The sequence below is a fragment of the Acanthaster planci genome, linkage group LG18, assembly GCF_054643075.1.
Source record: "Acanthaster planci isolate LZ-2023a linkage group LG18, COTS_SCS, whole genome shotgun sequence".
In the NCBI taxonomy this organism is placed as follows: domain Eukaryota; kingdom Metazoa; phylum Echinodermata; class Asteroidea; order Valvatida; family Acanthasteridae; genus Acanthaster; species Acanthaster planci.
The window spans coordinates 13,251,907-13,277,043 of NC_141794.1; the positions used below are offsets into that span (position 1 = coordinate 13,251,907).

The following is a 25,137-nucleotide window of genomic DNA, read 5'->3' on the forward strand; positions in this document are numbered from 1 at the left end:
TTGAAAATGCATATCTCTGAAGAAACGGCTAAGGCCACTTTCGGAAACGGTTGCATCCAAATTCCTCAGAATAGAAAGTCCTAAATCCGGGCCAGAGGTTCAGTGCCAATTTCCTCAATTCCCCAATTCTATGGCTCTTAGGACTCTCTAATGTAGAATATTTTTAGTGAAAACTTTTATTAATAAGCTCTGCATACATATTTGTGGTCTTTTTAAAGGGGTGCACCCCTCTGTACATGATTAAGATGTGAATGTAGTGTACGAAATAGTGTCGTGTGCTTTGGACAAGGCTGATGAAAAAACATGCGAGCTTGTTTTACACTGAGCAATGGAAGACCAGTACATGTGTTCCGTGGTAATTACACTTTTCATTTTGACACAGCTATGTAGTGAAACTAAACTAATTCTTAAACCAATCACTTGGGTAATTTTGATTTTCTTTTCATTGTTTCCTGTGCAGTTGAAACTTGTTATTAATTTTGGGCATGACTAAAGCAGTTGAGGCGAGATGGATATTGGTTTTTTTGCCCAATATTGAGCGAACCTGATACAATTGTTATATATCTAACAAATTTTCGGAATAATTTATACTTCTTTTTAGAATGAATGGTTTGTTGAGAAGATTGTGCCTTACTGCAAATCTTCATTACCTCTTGTAGAATCAGCTGTGTTGGTTTATGATGCCCAAGTACTCCTTTCACGGTCAACTGTTGCCCTCTTTGAAGTTTCGGGAGGGATTCTACACGGAACCTGATTGTCCCACCTGAGGTTGATAATACTTCATACTGTGGTCGTAAATCCCGGGGTTTGCGGTGGCAGTATATATCTCCCCCCCCCCCGAGTTTGCTGGGGGGGCTACTGAATGACCCCCCCTCCTTTGTAATGAGCAAAAATAGAGCGGGCTTTAAAGAATTTTCAGACTCCGAAGACTAAAATGGATGCAATATCATTCAAAAGGGAAAGAAATCAAACACAGCCATATGCCATTCTGAATACATTTTACAGATGTACATCAATATCATGCACATCGGCCTCTATGCGGTGTCACCCCCCTGCTTTTCAAATGTCCATGGCCAAGCAGGTCATCCTCCTCTTTTCCAATCCCCCCCCCCATCCTAATATCCGGCTTAACCTTACCCCACTGCTTTCATGGGAATGTTCCTTTGTGGTTTTGGGGGCTTTATGCTAAAGGTTTCTTTGCATCATATTGTGACTGCATTTACCTTTTGGTATAGCGATTTTATCATGTAGGACTGGCTCGAGTGAGAACCTTAGGTCTGCTGAAAATTGACCCATATGTTTACAGTAACCCATTGAATTTGGTACCTCTTGTGTAAAAATGGGACCCTGGAGCTGATCAAGTCGGGGAAGGGGAGTTTGGTTAGCGCCTTTGAAATTGTTCAAGGCTCCAATCTTTCTGTTACAACGTCATTGCAAAACGTCCAATCGGAGCTGACGAACCCATGGTCATATTGTGGCGTGTTCCTTGACAAAAACCCTTCTAAACTGCCACGTAGGACCTGTGAACATCTATACCCACTTCAAGATCTTTTGCAGTTGGTATCTCTCGCTGCTTGGCCCTGCTTGAAACCAATTTATCCGTTGCTGCACCATGTCTACGTTGACTCACCTTCGCGTGCTTCTGTTGGTATGTGGCCTAATCCATACTGGACTTGCCCGCTTGAATCCAGGTAATCTAAAATCAGCTTGAACGTAGAAAACAGTTGAAAACTTGGTTATGTTTTGCAGTGTTCTATTTCCCTGTCATTTAGCTTAAGTTTACGGAAGGTAATGTACGCACGCAGACAATGCCAAGATCGATTTGTGCGTCTACTATAATACCTTAGTTTAGTCTAGTACGGTATTGTTTACTAACAGAGAGTATTTTCGCCATCCTGCACTCTAAATACTTTAGTAAAGGTTGCTGTTTAACCTAGGTACTATAGATAGCAAAGATCTGATGTGATGTTGAAGCGCCTAGATTTGCTTGAAACTTGAACATTTTACTCTTTTGAATTTCAAAAAACAAAGAAAAAAAAGGCGAATAATATTTTTTACTTTTTCGGGGCAAACCGTTATTTTTTGGTACAATGGGCAAGTATGGGTCACCAGTATAAACAGAAAGCGCTAAAAATGAATTATGTCTTGGCATAAAGTGACCCGCACTAGCACCCTAATTTGGAATGAAAAGCCTGGAAATTTGTTTTTAAATATGTTAATTTAGATTCCAGTACGACAACCGAAACAAAATTACGTCAAACAGTACGATAGGAGCACAACCTTTGCGCAAAATGTGTTTGAAGTACTAATGTTGACCCTTTAGAAGAGACCTTTGGGTTTTCATTTCTTATAACCAGTTTCTTAATGACACATTTTGATTCCAGATTTTCTCTAAAATAAGAAAGCTGATGTAAGTGGAGCTCAGATTCTGTGATTAGAATGGTCCATGTTTACTGTTTAATTTTACAGAGCTTCTTGCTATTGCTGAGATTAACCAGCAGTATAAGGCTGCAATGGAATCCGGTGACATGAATTCGATTCTGGCGCCGTACTCAGAAAACATTCTGTTTCTTCCAAATGGGCATCAAAGCATCGTTGGAAAAGATAGTAAGTCTGCCAAGTTGTGAAAATGTCAAATCTTATGAAACATTCACATGCTGCTTCGTTGATGTTGTGCTAGGTCTTGGAACAGTAAACCCTGGTTCACTGAACCTCTTTACTACAGGCTTCCGAAGAAATCTTCCGAAGATTAAATTGCACTTTTATTTACCATATTTAACTTAAGATCCGAGATCCTAGCATTATATAATTTTTACTTTGTGTTCACTACAGTGTCCTTAGGCTCGTGTCTTGTTAGATTACCCAAAATTAATGGTATCAAGGTTGTGAATTACTGTGAAGATCATTAGCCATATTTCGGGGCAGTTCTGTTGTTCAACAGAGAAACTTCCTCTGTGCACAGCTTGCGGCCTGCAAGATAGCAGCCATGCAAACCTTCTGTAGTGATTCAAATTCTGTATAGGTTTAACGACTTAATAATTGTAAAAAAATATAAGAGTATGGTGTAATGAAGGGTTTTTTTCCCTGCAGAATTGGCAAGCTATTTCAGCTCAGTGTTACCCCGCGTGGGGAGGATGGAATACAACATAAAGTATTTGGATTATATCAACCAGAGGACTGGATTGGTCTTGGAATTGCTGACAGTGACTGTTTTGGACAAGCAGGGAAACGTAACTCTCAAAGGAAGGTGGGTAATCTGATTGAAAAACGGCCAATGTTGCTATTTACCTTACAGGTATGTTTATGCCCCATTGAGACAACGTTCATAACAGCGCGCATGCGCGCTTCATTTTCAAGCGGACACCAACGGTTTTTCGTGCGAGTAGACGACGTCAGTAGCGCGGATTTTTTCAAGGACTGACCTGACAAATACCAAAGTGTAGAAGCATAAATAAATTTCGCGAGATTCTAAACGCAGAGCCACGAGCAACACACATTTTCCTCCATTCGTAAGATTTTTAAGTAACGGTGAATCTCAGAACAGTTTAAAAAGTGAATATTTGGACCCTTTCCACCAATGAGAAAAAAATCAAATGTGTAAAATTTTGCAGTTATTTTGGACTTACTTTCAATAAAAAGTAAGTTTTCTGAGACAAAATATTCCAGTGTCAAATTAAAGTTTTACCCTTATTGCACTGACTTCACGCATTTATTTTGAATCTGCAGGATAACATTTTTAATAATCAGGTCATTTTTTATCGCCCCAAAATCGCACCGCTCCAACGGCGCACGAAAATTCAAAGCCATTTGCATCTATTCAGATTACCAGAACGGTATATCTGACAGTAGGCTGATGATTTTCTGTTGGATTGTACCGATTTTGTTAGTATCCATACCATTTCATAACCGACGTAGAATCGTCGTGGAGACATTTCCTGTTCATCACTTTCACTGCAACGGATAAACCAGTGCGAATCAGCATGATTGTGTGCATGAACATGTACTTGTACATTGGTTCAAATTCAAACTTGTTTTTCAAAATTTTTTGTCCGCATTCGATTAAGAGACTCTTCTACTGAGTATAAATCTCGTTTTTTTATAACTGGGAAAACTCATTCTCAAAAGAAATTTATCAAATTTGGCAACACTCAATTTTTTCAGGTGAACAATGGAATAATTTTGGGGTTATTAAAATCCACATTTTTTTCTTTACATTTTCCGACGCTGGGCATAAAATCAATGCTACTGAAAATAAAATGATTACTGTAATTTGAATTGTCATGAAAGAACTCATTATTTATGCTCGGATTCCAGGAAATCCATCAACAGAAGCGACGCGGCCTCATTCTGTGCCCAGAGCGCACGAAATTAGGTATAGCCTGTTGCTATGCAGCTGTTGTCAAACGCAAGTCTTGCGCGTGTGCACTTTGGTTATGAACATGCGGTGATAGAAAAGTAAAAAAAAAATCATAAATACCTTAGACAATTTCCCTATTTAACAACTCGCAACGTTCAAGAAAAACACCTTGAACTGAGACATGGCAGTGTTTGCCTGTGGGCCAAGCTACATCAAACACGATGTGGTTTATTGAAGCGTGCGATACTGCATGTACTGTGTGCTATGTACATATACACCGTACATGCATCGTTATCTGGCGATGACGTCATCCAATCAGCCAAAAAAGGTGGAGTTTCGTGGGCGGGGAAATGTAGGATCTTTTTATTCATTCTGGGGTCACAATTAATGGGGTAAATATTAAATTTATGACGTTTATTAAATTGTTACGTATTTATTGTTATTATGAAATACTTGTGAACTGAATGATTTCTATTTCTGTTACCCTTTAAACGCACGTTTAAGACCGGCAAAGACACATATTTATTCCCTTATTAAATTAACATTTTGGAAAAAGTGATAAACAATACTTCATACAGCGTCTGTTTAAGACGTGTCTGTCCATTATCTTGCTTTCCACTCTCCATTATTCACTTTCAGGTGATTCATGTACAGATTTAATGTTTCTGGGGTTTTATTTTGGTCTTAATTTATACCAGGACCCTACTCCACTGGAAATGGGATCCACAGACTAGAGGTTTTAAGGTAATGCTGGAGATGATCAACAGCGACCAATAGAACCAGTAACGCCGTCTAGAGAATAGACCGCTGATGGACGTTTTGACCTCGGATAAGAATATGACATAGAAGTGTGAAAATCAACTACATTTTCCACTTGTAGGTGGATTAAGGTGTTTATCATGTCTTTTATTTTTCAATCTTTCATTTCAATGTTAGAATTATGACACCATGGTGGTCATAAATCAAGAACTATACAGTTCTTGGCGTTGAAATAAACACATTGTAGCATTAGAGGTAGGTGTAAAGTTTTTTCGAAATTGGAAATGCTGAAGAACAGTGCATAGTGCTGTGAATATATTTTTAGCTTGGTAGGTGTTCGGCTTTGGATGCTCCAAAAATCTTAGTTGAAACTCAAATTGAAATAATATCAATCCTTAAAATGATATTTTCCTAGAATTTCTCTACATTTTAACACGTATTAAGAAGTCTTTTTCCGGACTTGGTCTGCCTAACAGTTTGCTGAATAAACAGAGGAATTATGTGCATGAGAAATTTCTGCGTACTGCTTGTAGACTGCTTTGTTATACAGTCAAGGTGTGCCTTGAATGGACGAAGGTACATAATACAGGGTTTCTTAGGATGCCACATCCGTTCGTTGGACTATACAAATTATCTTACAGATTGAGCCATATAATATATAAGCGTTGGGCAATCTCTTTCAGATGAAGTATAAAGTGGTTGATTGGTCAGTCGGTGTCGTTGGCCCCTTGACCAGTCAGTGTTTCCGTTGACCAGTGCGCTGAAAACGATATGCCCAGCAAGATATGGGAGGGAGGGGTAGCCCCTTACATGTCCAATCCTTGTACACACCCTAGACTATTGTAACGTAACACATTTCCCTTAGATGTCTGTAAAGAGTTCCTGAGATTCCGAGATCAACCAACACAAAGGTGGGGGCGCTCTCAGTCCCATATCTTGCTCCATGTGGAAAACGATCACCAAAGATTTCGTTTTCTCAGTCAGATTGGGATATTGGAGTATCTATTAGAAAAAACCACGTAAGCCTTGTTTCGCGACTAGCTGGATAATTCAGCTCATGTTTTTGTAAGTGAGGAAAGACTGCGTGTTGGATTGGTCTTTTTAAATTTGTTCCCAGGGAGGGCGGGAAAGAATAGTTAATGATAACTGCATCGCATCCTCGCATAATGATCGACCCTTTCCAAAAGACTGACTTTCAAAATGGAGGTTGGCCCTCAATAGAAAGCGTATCTTTCTCACCCGAGATACGGTACCTTGCATTTGCTCAGTACTTTGAATCTTCTTAATTCTTTCATACGTTTGAATACGTCCTCGAGGGCGTTGTTGCTAACGAACTGCCTGTTTCGTTCTTAACCGGTCTTGATTTTTCTATTTAAATGGACTGTCTGGTTTTACCATTACGTCTTGCTTAAATCTGTTGGTTACTCGTACGTCGCTTGTTCACCGTTAGTAAATTCATTTGAAGTAAGATATGGGACGGAGAGAACCCCTCCCGCCTTTGTGTTGGTCATTGTTTGATCGGAATCCCATGAATACTTTACAGACTTCTAGGGGGATGTGTTAGGTAACAATAGTCTAGAGTGTGTATAGGGATTGGACTGGTAAGGGGGGACCCCTCCGTCCCATATCTTGCCTGGTTTAAGTAAATTTGCTGAGCAATTAGAAATGTTAACTGTCATTCTCTTGAGGCGGAATTCGTATCACTAGACTGATTGACAAATTCGTCAACCGCCAAATACTGAGGATGCCGTGGCGCCTTTTCTTCGCCATTCTGTTAATAATCAGCTCCTTCAGATTGGGCAATGGAACTTGAAAGGTAAACTCCCGCACCATAATATGGAAAAGTCTCAAAGATTTGATTTGCCAGGGCAACCTAACGCGGCAGCAGGGCAGAATTTTCCAAACAGCGTTCATTTTCAGTACACACATCAGAAAATACTTTGCTTATGCGATCCTATCCGGTTCGTAAGTGTGACGTCACTACATTTTAAACCACGCCCACTGCACATGCACTGCACGTAGGGTTACATGCATCGATCGCCGTTTTCATCGAACCGTGGAAACAGAAGTTTACGTGCACCTTCAGCGATTGTCCAATGGGAGCCCGCGAATCTTGGCGCGCCCGCCTTTGTGACGAAGTCATTTACAAACTGGATTTCATGGCCGAAAAAAATTGTTGGTACGTTGAACGGGATATATTTGTCCGAGCGCAAATATTTCACGAGGATTTTTCAGGTCGCGACTCGGAATTATTCGTGTTTCATGCTCATTCGCAGCGCCCACCTGATTCTATTGAATGAAAACTGAATCGAACAACACAGAAAACACAAAATCGATTCTAGGTTTTATTATACAGAATGGGAGACGGGGGGTTCACAATGCGGCTGAGTGCTTCGAACCTTCTGCTTGCAAATAGGTGCTATAAAAGTTCAATACAGAATTGGTGAAAAGCTTTAAAAAACAAATTGGAGCTTTCATTTCGAAAACAAAGAACACTGGTCAAAAACTAAAAACATAAAGGTCAACCCAAAATTAAGTCATTGTAAATTCTGGACAAAATGGCTGTTAAATCTTGAGCTATTTTGAACAATCGTTGAAATATGATCAACGTCGAATGCATCACTAACGAGTCAATTATACAAACTTCATGTAAAAATAATAATAAATATGTACAGAGTGATCTTACGACTTGGAAAGGCTAACTTATTATAATCTATATAAAATTCCAGCAATTCTATATTTTATTTATGGGTTTTGCCCTTACCCGACGTATACATTTATTAATTAACACTGTATACTCAGTGGTTGTCTGAGAGCTTAAGAAAAAAATTAAAAGGGCAAAATCCATAATTAGAATTAAAATCTCCCCGACGCAAAGTACATCTTGACAATAGTTCGCAGTACCCGCTGCTACATCTGACTCGGACCGGCCAGCCGACCCGGCAAGCTCGGTGGTCGAGTGGTTATGACGTCTGCACTATAGAACTTTTTCCTGTGATGTCAAAGGAGCTGGACCGCGATGTGTTGTAATGGTAATGAGTATACATATAGTGTTGTGATGGTAATGAGTATACATATAGTGTTGTGATGGTAATGAGTATACATATAGTGTTGTGATGGTAATGAGTATACATATAGTGTTGTGATAGTAATGAGTATACATATAGTGTTGTGATGGTAATGAGTATACATATAGTGTTATGATGGTAATCTACTTATTCGAGATAAACTAGTTAAGTATGCAGCGTTCACACGTGTGTACGTGGTTGAAGTAGGTTTGCGGGTACACCATGGAATCAATCTGTTTTGAGCGAGGTGTGCTCAGACACTTATCGACCCTATTATCAGTTTGGCAGCCAATCTCATCTTTACAAGGCAACCGCGGACTCGGGTAATATCATATTGGATAACTTCAATCGATTGGAATTGAACCCAATTTTATCCAATTCGCGCCATTTTGGATAAAATCGTCACGAACTTAAGTTATTCCTATACTCCGATGAAATGTTTGTTTCCCCTCGGACTAAGTAACCACTAGTTTATCATTGCATGTCCCAAAGAGTCCACAACAGAGTAGCACATTTAACAGTAAACCTCATTCGTTTGTAAGCGTGCTCAACTTGATAAGCATAGGGCTTTGGGAAAGAATTTGTGTTGAATGGTTCAATTCGGCTCAAGAATAGATAAAGGATGATCGTGACCTCGCTATGGTTTAACTCTATCCAAAGGACTGAAAATGGGAGGTCGGTAATGTATAGACAAGGATAGCAATGCATGTTTCTTATTCTGTTCAGACATCCCGGATCAGTCGTGTGAATACTGCAAACCCAATTTGACGTAGAATTGGCGTGCGAAGAGTTAGTATAGAAATGAGATTCGCATCAATCCCACTTCATCAATATTTCAATTCGTAATCTGTTTGGGAAGGTGATTTTCAGCCAAAATGGTGTGACTACACAAAATGGTGTGACTACGGCAACTTTACACAATGAAGAGCCGGTTCAGTGATTCCTGTGTATGTTGCTTATTGATGGGAACCACAGTGACCCGAATTTAAATGGTGAAGCTGAATAGAGGGTCCACACGCTTATGGGGACAACGAGCGAAGAACGAATTGTCCCTCTGCGTGCACCCCTACAATGAATTCCCAGACGCCAGTGATAAACCCCTATACTTTAAAATTATTCTACAAATACTCTCAAAGGTGTCCAGGCTGGACAGAAAATGATGTTCAACATGCCCTCTTTCATTTTCCATTCAAGTTTTAGTGGGTTCACCAATTAACTTTTTAGAAATTTCCCCCCCCCCAAAGCAGACCACCCTTAAAATGAAGGAAATTTCACTACCTGCAAAAGCAGCCATTTTGAAAACGCATCTCTCTGAAAAACGGCTAAATAGCGCCACTTTCGGACCAGGTTGCGTCCAAATTGGTCAGAATTGGACGTCCTGAGTTCAGGCCAGAAGTTAAATGCCACATTTCTTCAATTCTCCAATTCCACGGCTTCAGGACTCTCTAACGTAGAATATTTTTAGTGCATCACTTTTATTACTGAGCTCGGCGGACATATTTGTGCCCTATTTACACGGGTGCGCCCCTCTGTACACGATTAAAATGCACAAATTGTGTAGGGCGAAGTGTCGGCATACGTTTGAAAAAAACACAGTGAAAAGCCAGCACTGTAGTTCCATGGTAGAAGATAATACTTTTCTTTGCACAAGAAGAATGCTGTAACACAGCTATGCTGTGCCGTTGGAACTTGTAATCAATTTTGGGAATGACAAGAGCAGTTGAGGCAAGATGGATATTTGTTGTTTTGCCCAATATTGAGCAAACCTGATGCAGGTTTTGCATCTAAGAAATTTTCACAATATTTTACACCTCTTATTTGAATGAATGCTTTGTTGAGAATAGTGTGCCTTACGGCAGATCTTCATAATCTCTTGTAGACTCAGCAGTGCTTGTTTATGTTTAATATGTAGACTGTTGCCCTGTTCCATTTCTAGTTTTGGGAGAGATTCTACACCGAAGCTGATTGCCCACAAGAGGTTGAACAATGCTTTCATAAAATTTTCCCGAGTGGTTTGTGGGGCATTGTGCTAAGGTTACTTCACATCATACATCTGTAGCGATTTTGTCACATAGGACCGGGGTGAAAAACCCAGGCCCAGGTATGCAAAAATTCGACACAAATAATACAGACACCCATTACATCTGGTAACTCTTGTGTAAAATGGGATTCTGGAGAAGACTTAAATGGCTTGATATGACTTTTCATCGGGACAAATGTCGAGATAGGGTTTTGTTTAGCGCTTTTGAAATTGCCGTTCAAGGCTCCAAACTTTTTGTAACAATGCCAATGCAAAAACGTCCAATCAGAGCTGACGAATCTATTGTCCAGCTGTTGGGTTTGACCTTGGCCACAAACCTTAGCTGTGCCACCGTGACATAGGACCTCTGAACATACACCTTCACGGTCTTTTGTAGTTAATATCTCTCGATACTCAGCTCCTGTGAATCCAATTCACCTGTCGTTGCACCATGTCTACGTTGATCTACCTTGGCGTGCTTCTATTGGCGGGATGTTTCCTTATCCCTACTGGACAAGCCGGTTTGAATCCAGGTAATAAAAAGTCTGCTTGAACACAGAAACAAGGTTGAAGAATCAGAAATGTTTTGCAGTGTTAAATTTCTCAGTCATTTAGCTTGAGTTAAGTTACAGACTGTAATTATAAACGCACACGGACAATGCCAAGATCGGTGTGTGCGTCCGCAATGTTATGTATTTTTTAATCAGCCTAATAAGGTATTGTTTACTAACAGAGTGCATTTAAGCCATTGCACGCTTCCCCTGAATAATTGTAGTTAGGGTGGTGCGAAAAAAATAGCAAAGAACTAGTGAGTGTTGAAGCGCCAAGATTTGCCTAAAACCTGAATGTTTTGCCTTTTTTTGTATCAGTTGAATAATATTTATCATTTTCTCGGACAGCAAGCCGTAAATTATTGCATCATTACAATGAGCAAAATATAGGTTTTAAGTTTAAACAGAAAGCTCTGAAATATCTTCCAAAACCACTACGGAGCCTTAATTTGATATGAAAGGCTTGGAAATTGTCCAACTATTTTAAAAGTCAATTAGTAAGATAACCAAAATTAATAACAACGTCAAAGAGTATTGAGGCCTTTCCCATGGGTACCCGTTTTTCTCCATTAACATTACACACGTGTTCAGTGTGTTTATTTGCCATAATCGCTTTCGGGGCGATTTTGACGGATACGCAACTCTTCGCGTGTTAAAGTGTTCACATGCATATAGAAAGGCGCGTTGAAAGGAATACAACTTTTGTGGACGTGTGTTCGAAACTAGATACTGCCGTGGACCATTTAGAAAAGGTGGACATCTTTGGTTTTTCATTCCTTATAAGCAGTTTCTGAATAACATATATTTTGAATCCGGATTTTCTCTAAAATAAGACACTTGATATAAGTGGATCTCAGACATTGTGCTCAGAATGCCGATGTTCACTGTTTTAATTTCACAGATCTTCGTGATATTCCTCGGTTGAATTGGCAGTATAAGACTGCACTAGAATCCAATGACATCGATTCGATTCTGGAGCTGTACGCAGACAATGCTCTGATTCTCCCAAATGGACATCCGGGCTTCGTGGGAAAAAATAGTAAGTCTGTCAAGTTGTTGAAATAAGATGACTAATCTTGTGAAACATACACGTGCCCCTTCGTCCATTTTTGTGCCGTGTCTTGGGACAGTAAATGCTTTATTTCGACTAACGTCTGTATGTGTCTCATTGCCAAAACCCAATTTTATGTCTTGTATTGTCCTATTTTGTAATATGTATGTCTGTCAATAGGTTAGGGTACAAAGGTAAATTTATGCTTCACCCTTTTCCTACATGTTGTTCTTTAACGTGTGCTTTATCTTTCTGCTTGACATTGTACATTTTCAGGCAAACTATTGCAAAACTTAATTCATCTTCTACTCTGTAACCACTGTATGAACAACATTAAATAACCGTCTGTCAAACTATTAAAAAATAGTAAATATCTAAGTTCCTAAATTTCACTTTGTGTTCACCATCATTTTACTACGATGTCCTGTGGGTACAGTGTCTCGTTGGATTCTGCAAAAAGTTGATGCTATCAAGGTACCAATGTGGATTTTTGAAGAACATTACCCTTTTGTGGAAGCCAATTTTCAGGGAAATTCTTATGTTCCACAGGGAAACCCCTTTTTGCATACCCTATGGCCTGCAAGATGGCAGCCATGCAAACCGTTTATAGTGTGGTTTAAACTCTGTACAGGTTGGACGACTTGTGATAATGTTTCTTTCCTGCAGAATTGGCAAGCAGCTTGAGATCGTTACCCTCCGTGGGAACGATGGAATTCAACATTAGGTATTTGGATTTTATCAACTGGAATAATGGACTGGTCTTGGAACTGATATCACACACCGCGTGGGACGATCAGGGAAACGTCATTTTCAAGGGAAAGTAAGTAGGACCAGTGTAGCTGATAAGTTGATCGGTAAGGTAAAAATAATTGAATTAACATTTTGTAACAGAATTTTATCTCTAAATAACACTAGCAGTAAAATTTTTATTTATTTTGGATTTAATTTTGATCAGGACCCTACTCTTGTGGAAATGGACTGGGACTTGGAAGATAGTGCTTCGGATGATTAACAGTGACCAATAGAATCAGTAACGTCACCTACAGAAAACCCGCCGATAAACTTTTTTTATCTCAGATAAGAATATGACACACAGGTGTGAAAATCGACTGCATTGTTCACTCGGTTCCTATAGGTGGACTAATACTTTTATGATCCACTTAAATTTTCAGTCCTTGATTTAGACCTTAGAATTGACCATGTTTTATGAGCATTAAGTGTTCAGTACAGTTGTGATGGTTAAGAGAAACACGTTACAGCATTAGAGGAGTACATTTGTCAAAACGGAAAATGCTGAATAAGAGGAAATGGTGCTGTGAATATATTTCAGCTAGTTGGGCTATAAGGTGTTCGCCTTTGGAAGCTCGAAATATCTACGATAAGACTTAAACTGGAAAAAGAACACATCCTTAAAATTACATGGAATTCCTAGAATCTCTCTACATTTTTAACACGTATTAACTAGCCTTTTCGGGAATGGTCTACCTAACATAGTTTGCCGAATAAAAAGAGGAAATTTTACATGAGAAATTCCTTTGTGGACTGTATTAGTTATATCGTCAAGGTGAGCACTGAATGGACGAAGGTGCATTATACATGGATCTTGGGGTGGGTGCAACATCCGTTCGTTAGACGAATCTACCCAAAATGTCTAACAAATTGAGCCACGCATGAGGCAGTCTTTTCCAGATGAAGTCTCGGGCGGTTGATTGGTTATTTGATGTCGTTGACCCCGCGACCAGTCAGCGTTTCCTCTGACCAGTGTCAAGAACCATCACCGAAGATTTTGTTCTTTCAGCCAGTTTGAGAAGTACATGTACATGTTCGGGAAAACATGTAGGCCTTTTTTTGTGATACGTGACCATCTGGATAAGCTCGTGCCTTTATAAGTGGAGAAAGATTGTGTGTTGGATTGGTCCTTTTTACTTTTCTCCCAGGGAGGGCGGGAAAGAATAGTGAATGGATAATATTCATCGCCAATAATTGATTGACTCTGTCTAAACGACTCACTTACGAATGGAGGTTGACCCTCAATAGAAAGCATATCTTTCTTACCCTTGAGATACAGTACCTTGGCTCAGTACTCTGAATCTTTTAATAAAAAAATTCCTTGATACGCCTGAATAGGTTTTTGAGGGCGCTGTTGCTAGCTGTGCGTTTTCCGTCTTATTCGGTCTTGATTTTTCTATTTAAATTGACCTTCTCTGCTGTTTTTACCATCACGTCATGGTTTTAAATCTGTTGGTTTCTCGTACATCACTTGTTCACCGTGTTCATCGGCCCTTCAGTGCAGAATTTCTGCACTATCCTTTCAAGCATAGAATCCTCGCGTGCGGAACTCATGAAATACATTTGTGCCAACGTTTTCTCGTAAGCGCAGAATTTTACAATAAGCAGCGCTGTGATATTGGGCCGAGGCCTACTTCCCATGGAAGTATATATTCAACATCTCATTAACATTACAACGGATGCTATCAGGCATGGGCCTAAAATGCCTACTTCTTTATTTAAGTAATCCACGATCCCTCGGTAATAAGGTATAAGGTCGACTATCTCAGTGTTTTCCTAAACCAGAAGAAAGTTCACATTGTGCGAATAATTTCAACTTACAGTTACACTGCGGCAATTACTTCAGCATCCAAGGAAACAACTTATCATCGCAACCAAGGAAAGACCGTCAAGGAGATGGAGTGGTAGTTTATGTTAATGAACACCTTGAAGCAAAAACATTCAACTCCATCGATGTCCCTATAATGACACTGAGGCCATCTGAGTGAAACTCCGACCACGTGGACTGCCGCACACAATGCCAAACTTCATTGTTGATACAGTGTTTTTGGTACATCCTCCCCAAAGTCACGTTGCTCAGACACTCATCGGCCATAGGGCCTATCATCAGTTCGGCAGTCGATCTATTCCTGACAAGGCAACCCGATTTGGGTGATATCATATTGGGTATCTTAAATCGATTAGAATTGAAGCCGATCTTATCCAATACCCGCCATTTTGGATAAAATCGTCACGAACTTAAGTGGTTCCCATATTGCGGTGAATGTTTTTTCCCCTTCGGACTAAGTGACCACAAGTTTGTCATTGCATGTCCCAAAGCGACCATTACTCGTTCCGTCACTCGTCAGATGAGGACAGTTAGACCTATGAAAGACAGTGAAGTGCGCGATTTCAAGAGGTACATGGTTATCTGACCCACATGATCGAAATGTTTCATCGCTGCAAGTTCGAAAAAATTCTGGCTCACGTCTTTCGATATTTATGTCCGTTTATGTCTATCGATACTAAATTCAATAAAATAGTAGCACCTTTAAGAGTAAACAGTAGACCTAATTCGTTTGTAAGCGTGTTCAACTTGATAAGTCTATGGGCTTTGGGAAAGAACTTGTGTTGAATGGTTCAACTCGGCTCAAGAATAAAGAATGATTGTGACCTCGATACGGTTTGACTCTTTCCAAAGGACTGAAAAAAGGAGATCGGTAATGTATAGACACGGACAGCAATGCATCTTTTTATTCTGTTCAGACACCCTGGATCAGTCGTTTGAATACCGCAACCCCAATTTGACGCTGCATTGGCATGCGAAGAGTTTGTGTAGAAAATTTGCATCAATGCCACTTCATCCTTACCTCGACGTTTTCTTTCGGCTATCATATAATTTTTCAGACGTCCTATACTTAAATCGCTGAAGTTTTTAAAGTTTTTTGGCTTTATGTCTCTCGATATTCCAATTAGTAATCTTTTGGGGAAGGTGATTTTCAGCCAATGGTAAAACGGTGTGACCACGGCAGCTTTACAAAATTAATGTAGCCAGTTCAGTGATTCCTGTGTACATGTATATTGCTTATTGCCGGGAATCACTACCCCGTTACATTTAAATGTGAGAAGCTACCATTTAGAGGTTCACCAAGCTTATGGCGACAGCGTGCAAAGAACGGATTGTCCCTCTGGCTACACCCCAATAAATAAATTCCTGTAGACACCAGTGATAATACTTCATACTTAATATTGGGGAAATTCCCACCCAAAGCAGACCATCCCTAAAACTGTTGGAAATTTCCCTGCCCAGAAAGCAGCCATTTTGAAAATGCATCCCTCAAAAAAAAAAAAAAAAAAAAAAAGCTACATGTTCACCCTTTCGGATCCGGGTGCATTCAAATTGGTTAGAATTGGACGCCCTGAGTCCACGACAGAGGTTCAACGCCACATTTCTTCAACTCTCCAATTCCATGGCTCTCATGACTCTCTAATGTAGAGTATTTTTAGTGCGTAACTTTTATTAATGACCTCGGCGGACATATTTGTGGCCTAATTAAAGGGGTGCGCTCCTCTGTACACGATTGAGACGCACAAATTGGGTAGGGCGAAGTGTGTAGGGCATGCTTTGGGAAAAAACGAAGTGGAGAGCCAATACTGTATAGTTCCGTGGTAGAAAATTGCACTTTTCGTTGCGCAAGAATAATGTTGGATATTGTTGTTTTGCCAAATATTGAGAAAAACAAATTTTCAGAAGAATTTACACTTCTTTATAGAATGAATGGTTCATTGAGAACAATGTGCCTTACTGCAAATTTTCAATATCTCTTGTAGACTCATGCAGTTATGTGTATTTGTTTTAACGTCCAACTACTTACAACTCTGTGTAAACTGTTGCCCTGTTCATTTTCAAGTTTCGAGAAGGATTCTACACCGAACCTGGTTGTTTCACAAGAGGTTAAACAATGCTCTTATAAGATTTCCCGTGCGGCATTGTGCTAAGGTTACTTCACATCATACATTGGTAGTGATTTTGTCACGTAGGACCGGGGTGAAAAACCCAGGCCAAGTTCTGCAAAAATTCGACACAAATAATGCAGACACCCATTACATTTGGTAACTCTTGTGTAAAATGGGACCCTGGTGAAGATGTAAAGAGTTGATGTGACTTCACCTCGGGACAAATAAGTCGAGATAGGGCTTTGGTTAGAGCTTTTGAAATTGCCGTCCAAGACTCCAAACCTTTAGTAACAATGTCAATGCAAAAACTCCAATCAGAGCTGACGAATCTGTTATCCTGTTGGGTTTGACCTTCGCAACCAACATTCTTAGCTGTGCCACATAGGACCTCTGAACATACACCGTCACGCAGTTAATATCTCTCGATACTCAGCTTCTTGTGAATCCAATTCACCTGTCGTTCCACCATGTCTACGTTGATCTACCTTGGCGTGCTTCTGTTGGCGGGATGTTTCCTTATCTGGGGTCCCAGACTTTGTGATCAGAATGTCCATGTTCACTGTTTTAATTTCACAGATCTTCGTGATATTCCTCGGTTGAATCGGCAGTATAAGACTGCATTAGAATCCAAGGACATGAATTCGCTTTTGGCGCTGTACGCCATAAATGTTCTGATTCTCCCAAATGGGCATCCGGGCTTTGTGGGAAGAGATAGTAAGTCTGCCACGTTGTGAAATATTCACATGCCGCTTCGTTCATTTTTATGCCAGCTTCGGAAGAAATAATCCGAGGATTATGAGACCAGATTAATAGGAACCTGATTTAAGTAGATATCCAAGTTACAAGCGAAAAATAAATGTCACTTTGTATTCACTTTCATTTTACTACGATGTCCTTCGGGTAGTGTCTCGTTGGATTTCCCAAAGTTGATGCTATCAAGGTTGTGAATTCTTGAAGAACATTACCCTTTTGTAGTAGCCATTTTGCAGGGAAATTCTTTTGTTCCACAAGGAAATCCCTTTTTGCATACCCTATGGCCTGCAAGATGGCAGCCATGCAAACCGTTTATAGTGTGGTTTGGACGATTTAACACGTGCAAAAAAAGAAGCATGATGTGATAATGTTTCTTTCCTGCAGGATTGGCAAGGTACTTGAGATCGTTACCCTCCGTGGAAAGGATGGAATTCAACATTAGGTATTTGAATTTTATCAACCGAAATACTGGACTGGTCTTGGAGCAGATAACACACACTGCGTGGGGTGATCAGGGAAACGTCATTCTCAAAGGAAAGTAAGTAATCAGATTGAAAAAAGGACCAGTGTAGCTGATTAGTTGATCGGGTAAGTAAAAAAAAAATTGAATTAACATCTTGAAACAGTGTTATATGTAAATAACACTAGCAATAACATTTTATTGATTTTGGATTTAATTTTGATCAGGACCCTACTTTTGTGGAAATGGACTGGGACTTGGAAGATAGTGCTTGAGATGATTAACAGTGACCAACAGAATCAGTAACGTCACCTACAGAAAAACCCACAGATAAACTTTTTTTACTTCAGATTAAGAATATGACAAAAGGTGTGAAAATCGATTGCATTTTCCACTCGGTTCCTAAAGGTGGACTAGTACTTTTATCATGTACTTAAATTTTCAGTCCTTTATTTAGACCTTGTTGTTTTGTTTTAATGGCGCTTTCAGCAACTCAGGCTATTTGCGCCAATAACTTTACGTTTATTCATACACTTTATTAATCAGCATCACATTACGAAGTTAGGAAGAAGGTCCAGTTTTAGAGGCAGGGTATTTAGACCTTAGAATTGACCATGTTTTATTAGCACTAAGTGTGTTTAGTACAGTTGTGATGGTTAAGGGAAACACGTTACAGCATTAGAGGAGTATATTGTTTTTTTTAACTTAAATGGTGAATAACAGTGTTTGGTGCTGTGAATATATTTTCAGCTAGGTGGGCTATAAGGGGTTCGCCTTCGGATGCTCCAAATATCTAAGATAAATCTTAAATTGAAAAAAAAAACATTTTATCCATCCTTAAAATGATATGGAATTCCTAGAATCTCTCTACACTTTTAACACGTATATATTAACAAGCCTTTTCAAGAATAGGTCTACCTAACACAGTTTGCCGAATAAAAAGAGGAAGTTTTGCATGAGAAATTCCCGTGTACTGCTCATAGACTGTACTTTTTATATCGTCTAGATGTGCATTGAAAGGACGAAGGTTCATTATACAGGATCTTGGGATGTGTGCAACATCCGTTTGTTGGAAGAATCTACACAAAATGTCACAGATTGAGCCACGCATGAGGCGACATGATCCGTCCAGTGGTGTAACTATGGAGGGCGGGGGGGGGACACATCCCCCAGCGGATGTCCGTACCCCCTGGTTAACCCCCCCCCCCATTTGAAATCTCCATTGAGTTTAAATATCTATGCAGCTACAGCTTATTTTCTTGTGGTACTCCCTTAAAATATGTGCACACCCCCCGGGTTCTCCCCCTTCAGAAATTTACCCCAATAGTTACGCCACTCGCTCCGTCGCTGTCAGCTTTGTATCGATATGTTGAAGGTGTGGGCGTATATAAAGAGGCTAATGTTACTGCAGTCAATACTGAAGAAAATCAGGTTCATTCAACTGCCTTTCGACGATCATCCTGGCTTGCAGCGATCACCCAAACTTGCTAAAATGTTACTTGGACTTGCCATTTTCAATCGCAATGTACTCGGTCATGCGTGACAGTAGTTGGGCAATAAAGATATCAATGGAAAGCCAAGAAGTTGCTTTTAATTGTTCAACCACATATAACTTGTCAAAGCTTTCCTGGCAATGCCCACCTTTGTTCTTCCTGACGTCAATAGAAGGGAGCCAACCCACGCTTTTGTATTCGGCTCGGTAAAATGGCCGCTGGTTGGCTTCTTTTTCATACAAAGGCGTTGCAATCCAGGTTTTTTTTTTATATATATGTCTGTGCTTACAACCCTAGTAAAACTATTGCCCTGTCTTGTGTTTGCGTGTCTTGCTGTTCAGTTTTGAAATATTCTCAAAGTTCCTCCAATACTTAAATTGATTATTCCCGGACCAACCTGGATCAACCCATGCTTTGTAAAACGCTTTCCCGTGTGGTTTCTGGGACTCCGTGCTAAAGCGTTGGGAACAATGAATGGCCTTGTGAGCGATTTTGCTGATGTATAAGACGGGTGTCAATAACCTCAGATCTACTGAGAATCGGCAGTCACTTTTCAGATTCCCTTTGACTTTGATATCTCATGTGTAAATGCGACCCTAGGAACGATGAGAATGGGATTTGGTGGCCTTACTTTGATGCAAACTAACAGTGAGGGGGTGGTGCTCTGTTGGTGTTATCCCAAGTCTTTAGATCTTTATTATTAATATTTCTGGTAATGACACCAAGGATTCCTCAAAGCGCCCTAGGCACTGCAGCTCGCAAGCCCGACAAAACCTGTAGAGAGGAGACAATGAGAAGCAGTTAGAGTTTTAGAGGTGGGAGGAAAACACCAGAGGAGGATTCTGGGTAAAACCCACGGAATCAGGTAGGGACTGAACACCCAATCCACATGTGGACCCAGCCGGGAATCGAGCCCATTCCACAGAGGTGGAATGCGGGGAAAGAACCACTACGCCCACCCGACTCCCCAATTTCAATTTCTGTTTGAGCAGGTAATTTTCAGCCAGTGATTCAATGCGACTAGACTCACACTTTAATTCCGTCTACATGGCCCCTTTCCTATCCCGTTAATGTCCAAATACAGTGTACTTGTTTCTAAATTGTTGCCTTGTATTATTTATTTCAAATTTCAGGAGAGATTCTACAGCGAACTTGATTATCCCATGCATGACAGGTTGCAATGCTTCATAGGAATTTTCCCATGTGGTTTCTGGGGTTTTATGCTAAAGGTTTCTTGGCATCATGTTGAGACTACATTTACACTTGGTAGTGATTTTGCCATGTAGGACCGGAGTGGGAAACCTCAGGTCTGCTGAAAATTGACGCTTATGTTACAGACACCCATTGAATTTGGTACCTTTTGTGTAAAATGGTCCCCTGGAGAAGATGTAAATTGCTGACGGTAGCCTTGCTTGTGGACAAAGAAGCCACTGACCATTGCAACGTCAGGGCTTTGGTTGGCGTGTTTGCAATTTTACATGCAAGGCTCCAATCTTTTTGTTAAAAGATCACTGCAAAACAACCAATCAGCGCTGACGAAACTTTGATCCTTTCACGGTTTTGTCCTTGCTAAAAGGCCTTCTTAACTGTGCCACGTAGGACCTCTGAACATAGACACGGTCACGATCTTTTGCCGTTAACATCTGTCGATACTTTGCTCTTCTTGAACACAATTCACCTGTCGTTGCACCATGTCTTCGTTGATCTACCTTGGCGTACTTCTGTTGCTGGGATGTTCCCTCATCACCACTGGACATGCTCGTTTGAATCCAGGTATAAAGATCGTTTGTACACCCGCAACGTCACTTATTTAGTTTGATTTAACAAGGTACCGGTATTGTTTACTAACTGAGTGTATTTTTGTTATTCTGCACTCCCCAAATAATTTTAGTAAAGGTTGCAATTTAGGTAAGGTTTACATTTTTACTCAGTGTAGCAAAAATCTGATGGACGATGTTGAAGCACCAAGCGTTGCTTGAAACTTAAATATTTTACTCTCTAGAACTGAAAATTTGACAAGCCAATGACATCTTTCTTCCAAAGGAGCAACCGTAACGGTATCCTAATGTTAAATTATTTTAAAAGTCAGCTCCCTGTAAGAAAACCAACAATAAACAGTATCCAGTAGTTTGTAAGGACCACGTGCTTTGCAGAAAATGTGTTTCAAAGTCTCATACTGCCATGGACCCTTCAGAATCGATACTGACCTTTAATAAATTTTCATTCCATTAAAAGTTTCGGAAGGACATGTTTAGTCCATAGAATCTGGATATTCTCTCATGTAAGAGAGCAGATTAGTTGGGCTCAGATTGTTTAGCAGAATGCCCTTGTTTATTGTTAATTTCACAGCGCTTCGTGGTATTGTTCAAATGAACCAGCAGTACAAGACTGCATTAGAATCCGATGACAAGGCTTCAATTCTTGCGATGTACGTGCCAGACGTACTGGTTCTTCCAGAAGGGTATCCAGGCTACGTAGGAAAAGAAAGTAAGTCTGCCAAGTTGTTGAATCAAGATGAAAAATGTTGTGAAACATTCCGAGACCGACTTTGTTGATTTTTGTTCCGTGTCTTATAAAAGTAAATCTGGATTGTCGACTAATTTTCAATCTAGTCACGGTTTATATTTTCGGTATTCTGGCCCACAACATCGCGTTTTTTTTCAGCATGCACTTCTTTAAAAGGCTCCCAAAGAAATCATCCGAGGAGTATTAGATCAAAGAAATAGTTACCCAATATAAACGTAGATCCAAGAGCCCGGCTATAAATTTCACTTGCACTTTTCATTTTACTACTGTGTCCTTTGCCCTGTGTCTCTGTTTTATTGTCTCGTTGAATGACCCATAAGATCAATTAAATTGAGGTTGTACATTCCTTAGAACACTACCACTTGTGGCTCAAATTCTATATAGGCTGGACGACTTACCACCTGGGAGTATATTGTGATAACATTTATTTTCCTGCAGAATTGGGGAACAACATGAACTGGATATCTTATGTAGGAACGGTGGAGTACGATATAAAGTATTTGGATTTTCTCAACGGGAATAATGTAAGGGTCCTCGAACTGAAAACATCTACTGTGAAGGACAAGCAGGGAAACATAATGTTCAAGGGAAAGTAAGTAATCAGATTAAAAAAGGTTGAAAAAAGATTTAAAAAGTGAATTTCGACCCCTGACACTGCACGTTACCTTTTATATAATATGGCAGATCAAAAGCTGGTCATGCCCGAACAAAATTGACTGTGTTATGATATTTTGTCCAAACACTTTTTTGGTCTAATTTCGAGCTCTGCATGTAATCGTTTGTAACCCAGATGGAACGTAAGACGTGAAGACGCAGACACGAACGGAAGAGACAGTGCATGACGTCATTCCACCCCAAAATTGCGACAAAATGGCGTTAGTCCGCGATGTTTGGCGGAAAATACCTTTTACATTGACTGTACCGCTTTATGGTGCCAAACTTTACTCCAGTTTCGTGCATTTTCATCGATGTTCAGCTATATAGTTTATCACAAGGTGCAATTTTTAAGCATTTTTAAGGAGAAAATGGGCAAAATTCGTGGAACTAAGCGAGGGGGAATCATTGCATGCCAGTCATGCCAGCATGTGTGTTGGGGTGGGGATACAACGGCTGCTCGACGCAGACAGTTAGCAAAGTTGAACCTGGCTCAACTTTGCTGATCGTTCGCTGGCTGGTTTGCATTTGTCTGCATTGTCGACGACACCTCCGTTTGCGATATTTCCATATGTCCGCGTTGCGGTTCGTGTCTTGATTGCATTGCTCTCTGCATTTCTAACGCCGATATGGAAACCAGCTTAAGTTTCTACTTGCAAGTTGGCTTATAGGTGTCTGTTCAATCGGAGACTTCTATACGAGTGGTAACAGACATACTGGCCCTGTTTCAAGGCATTGCGCATGCTTAGGACTGTGCGCACATGCTCAGAACAGGTGAAAAAGGACCGGTATGTTTGTCGCCACCAAGCATCTCAAAGTCTCCCATTGCCTCCTCTCAATTTACTTTTGGACCATTCATGTACATGTACCATTGTAACTTTTCTGTTTTTATTTTATTTTACCAGGACCCTACTCTTTTGGGCGTGGAATTCGAAAACTGGTGTTTGGCAGATAATGCTTGAGATGTTCAACAGTGATCAAAAGAACCAGTAACGTCATCAAAAACAAAACAAAACAAAAAACGACTGATAAACATTTGTGGCCTAAAATAAGAATATGACAATAGAGATGCGACTACCGACCGCATTTTCCTCTTGGTTCCTAGGTGGATTAGTACTTTTATCGTGAACTAATTTTCATTCCTTCATTAAGATATTAGAATCTAAATTAGTTAGTGATTTATGAACGCCAAAAGTATTCCGCGAGAAATACGTTACAGCATTATAAGACCAAAAAAATCGAAATTTGAAATGTTGAGTCATAGTGAATGGTTTTATGAATATCCCTTCAGTTAAATTGGCTTTAGATGTATTCAGTTTTAAATGCAAAAATCTAGCTAAGATTTCTGGACGTTCTATAAATGTTCGACTAGCCTTTTCGGGAATTTGGGTAACTAAAACGATTTGCAGTATAAAAAGGTGAATTTGCATGAAAATTACCGTGTACTGATTATACTTTTGTAACTGTTGTTAGTTGGTATCGTGATGGTGTGTACTGAATGGGTGATGGTTGGAGGGGTCAGTGCACCCGCCGTTCGCTGGACCACTCTTTGCACAAAACGGTCCTATATAGATGATGCCAAGCGTGAGGCAGTCTCTTTCAAATGATGTCTAAAACTGTTGATTGGTGACTTCTTGTCGCTGACCCCTTGACCAGTCACAATGTAGTTGTTGCCGCTGAAGAGCGCGTTAAGAACCACTGCCTGATTTATTTCACCTCACAGTCACGAGATTGGGAGCTAACCTCTCTTTGTTAAATTCAAAAAAAGGGTTTTGGGGGAAATTCATAAGCCGTTTGGGTTTTGAAGAAAGACAGGGAAAGAATAGGGCGACTTCGCATCATGATTGACTCGTTCCAAACGACTGACTTGTAAAAAGAAGGTCGACCACCAATAGAAAGCGTGTCTTTCTAACGCCATTAAGATATCTTGGCTCAGAATAGGCCTATTCTAAATTTCGTATCACGCACAACAAGCAGTGTGACTACTACATGTAACTATCAGATTGATGTACTGCAACGCACTCCAGAGCATTGAAGAATTGGGAAGAAAAATAGAAAACGTGCTCACCGAATGAAATGTCCAACCTTTTGATGGGAAATGCATTCCATCGGGGAGATTGTGGCCAGCTCTGATGTTCCGCAGGTGGATAAACGCGGTGAATTCTGGCATAATTGGTCGATCCATGACTACGAACAGTTTTACATTTAATTAACTTTCTTACACCAAGGTCATAGATAGTGAGTTTTAATACAGGCATTTCATAATGGCGCGCCCCCGAGAGTTTGCAACGCGTTAACCAATCACAATGTGCGATTTCGCGCAATGGGATTGGTTAACGCATTGCAAACTCTTGGCGGTGCACTATTGTGAATTGCCCGTATTTGGTGGCTCGTGATGCGAATGTATCATTCACGCGTCGAGCGCTAGGGCACTTGCGATGTTACCGAGCCGCAAAAACTGATGAATGACTGTGATCATTTCCACAGTTGATGCGTCATGTCAACTGCATTGCATTTGTGTAATCTTGGGTATGAGGGTGGATAGCCGCGGTGGCACCACACGCCAATTATTGTAACAGTTGTTAAATGCCATGGATCGACCAATCAGTATTGAGAATTCAAGTTTGCCTGAAGATAATCTTTGGTATCAAACAAATTGTCTGGACAGGGTCTCGAGCCTTTACGGGTTTGGGTCTATGTTATGGTAGCAAGCCTCGGCA

General features: G+C 40.2%; 4 protein-coding genes across 4 annotated transcripts; all 4 read left to right on the forward strand.

Moving 5' to 3' along the window:
- Positions 1 to 1,343: 1,343 nt before the first annotated feature.
- Positions 1,344 to 5,641, forward strand: LOC110985698 (uncharacterized). Its single transcript, XM_022246910.2, has 4 exons — positions 1,344 to 1,691; positions 2,470 to 2,607; positions 3,091 to 3,247; positions 5,056 to 5,641. The coding sequence occupies exons 1-4, from the start codon at positions 1,613 to 1,615 to the stop codon at positions 5,132 to 5,134; spliced, it is 453 nt and encodes a 150-aa protein (XP_022102602.1). The 5' UTR covers positions 1,344 to 1,612; the 3' UTR covers positions 5,135 to 5,641.
- Positions 5,642 to 10,554: 4,913 nt separating this feature from the next.
- Positions 10,555 to 13,340, forward strand: LOC110985699 (uncharacterized). The gene is made up of 4 exons (XM_022246911.2): positions 10,555 to 10,737; positions 11,657 to 11,794; positions 12,473 to 12,626; positions 12,762 to 13,340. Exons 1-4 carry the CDS (start codon positions 10,656 to 10,658, stop codon positions 12,829 to 12,831), a joined length of 444 nt encoding a protein of 147 aa, XP_022102603.1. The 5' UTR covers positions 10,555 to 10,655; the 3' UTR covers positions 12,832 to 13,340.
- A 3,658-nt stretch (positions 13,341 to 16,998) lies between these two features.
- LOC147796253 (uncharacterized) lies at positions 16,999 to 18,828 on the forward strand. Its single transcript, XM_087148967.1, has 3 exons — positions 16,999 to 17,245; positions 17,669 to 17,822; positions 17,972 to 18,828. Exons 1-3 carry the CDS (start codon positions 16,999 to 17,001, stop codon positions 18,048 to 18,050), a joined length of 480 nt encoding a protein of 159 aa, XP_087005093.1. The 3' UTR covers positions 18,051 to 18,828.
- A 1,897-nt stretch (positions 18,829 to 20,725) lies between these two features.
- LOC110985697 (uncharacterized) lies at positions 20,726 to 23,810 on the forward strand. The gene is made up of 4 exons (XM_022246909.2): positions 20,726 to 21,010; positions 21,587 to 21,724; positions 22,202 to 22,355; positions 23,323 to 23,810. Exons 1-4 carry the CDS (start codon positions 20,929 to 20,931, stop codon positions 23,408 to 23,410), a joined length of 462 nt encoding a protein of 153 aa, XP_022102601.1. The 5' UTR covers positions 20,726 to 20,928; the 3' UTR covers positions 23,411 to 23,810.
- The last annotated feature ends 1,327 nt before the right edge of the window (positions 23,811 to 25,137 follow it).

Coding starts and splice junctions, on each gene's coding strand:
- LOC110985698 (XM_022246910.2), top strand. CDS start 1,613: ATGTCTACGTTGACTCACCTTCGCGTGCTTCTGTTGGTATGTGGCCTA. Junction 2,608..3,090: donor AAGCATCGTTGGAAAAGATA/GTAAGTCTGCCA, acceptor TTTTCCCTGCAG/AATTGGCAAGCTATTTCAGC. Junction 3,248..5,055: donor AACGTAACTCTCAAAGGAAG/GTGGGTAATCTG, acceptor AATTTATACCAG/GACCCTACTCCACTGGAAAT.
- LOC110985699 (XM_022246911.2), top strand. CDS start 10,656: ATGTCTACGTTGATCTACCTTGGCGTGCTTCTATTGGCGGGATGTTTC. Junction 10,738..11,656: donor ACAAGCCGGTTTGAATCCAG/GTAATAAAAAGT, acceptor TTAATTTCACAG/ATCTTCGTGATATTCCTCGG. Junction 12,627..12,761: donor AACGTCATTTTCAAGGGAAA/GTAAGTAGGACC, acceptor AATTTTGATCAG/GACCCTACTCTTGTGGAAAT.
- LOC147796253 (XM_087148967.1), top strand. CDS start 16,999: ATGTCTACGTTGATCTACCTTGGCGTGCTTCTGTTGGCGGGATGTTTC. Junction 17,246..17,668: donor GGGCTTTGTGGGAAGAGATA/GTAAGTCTGCCA, acceptor TCTTTCCTGCAG/GATTGGCAAGGTACTTGAGA. Junction 17,823..17,971: donor AACGTCATTCTCAAAGGAAA/GTAAGTAATCAG, acceptor AATTTTGATCAG/GACCCTACTTTTGTGGAAAT.
- LOC110985697 (XM_022246909.2), top strand. CDS start 20,929: ATGTCTTCGTTGATCTACCTTGGCGTACTTCTGTTGCTGGGATGTTCC. Junction 21,011..21,586: donor ACATGCTCGTTTGAATCCAG/GTATAAAGATCG, acceptor TTAATTTCACAG/CGCTTCGTGGTATTGTTCAA. Junction 22,356..23,322: donor AACATAATGTTCAAGGGAAA/GTAAGTAATCAG, acceptor TTATTTTACCAG/GACCCTACTCTTTTGGGCGT.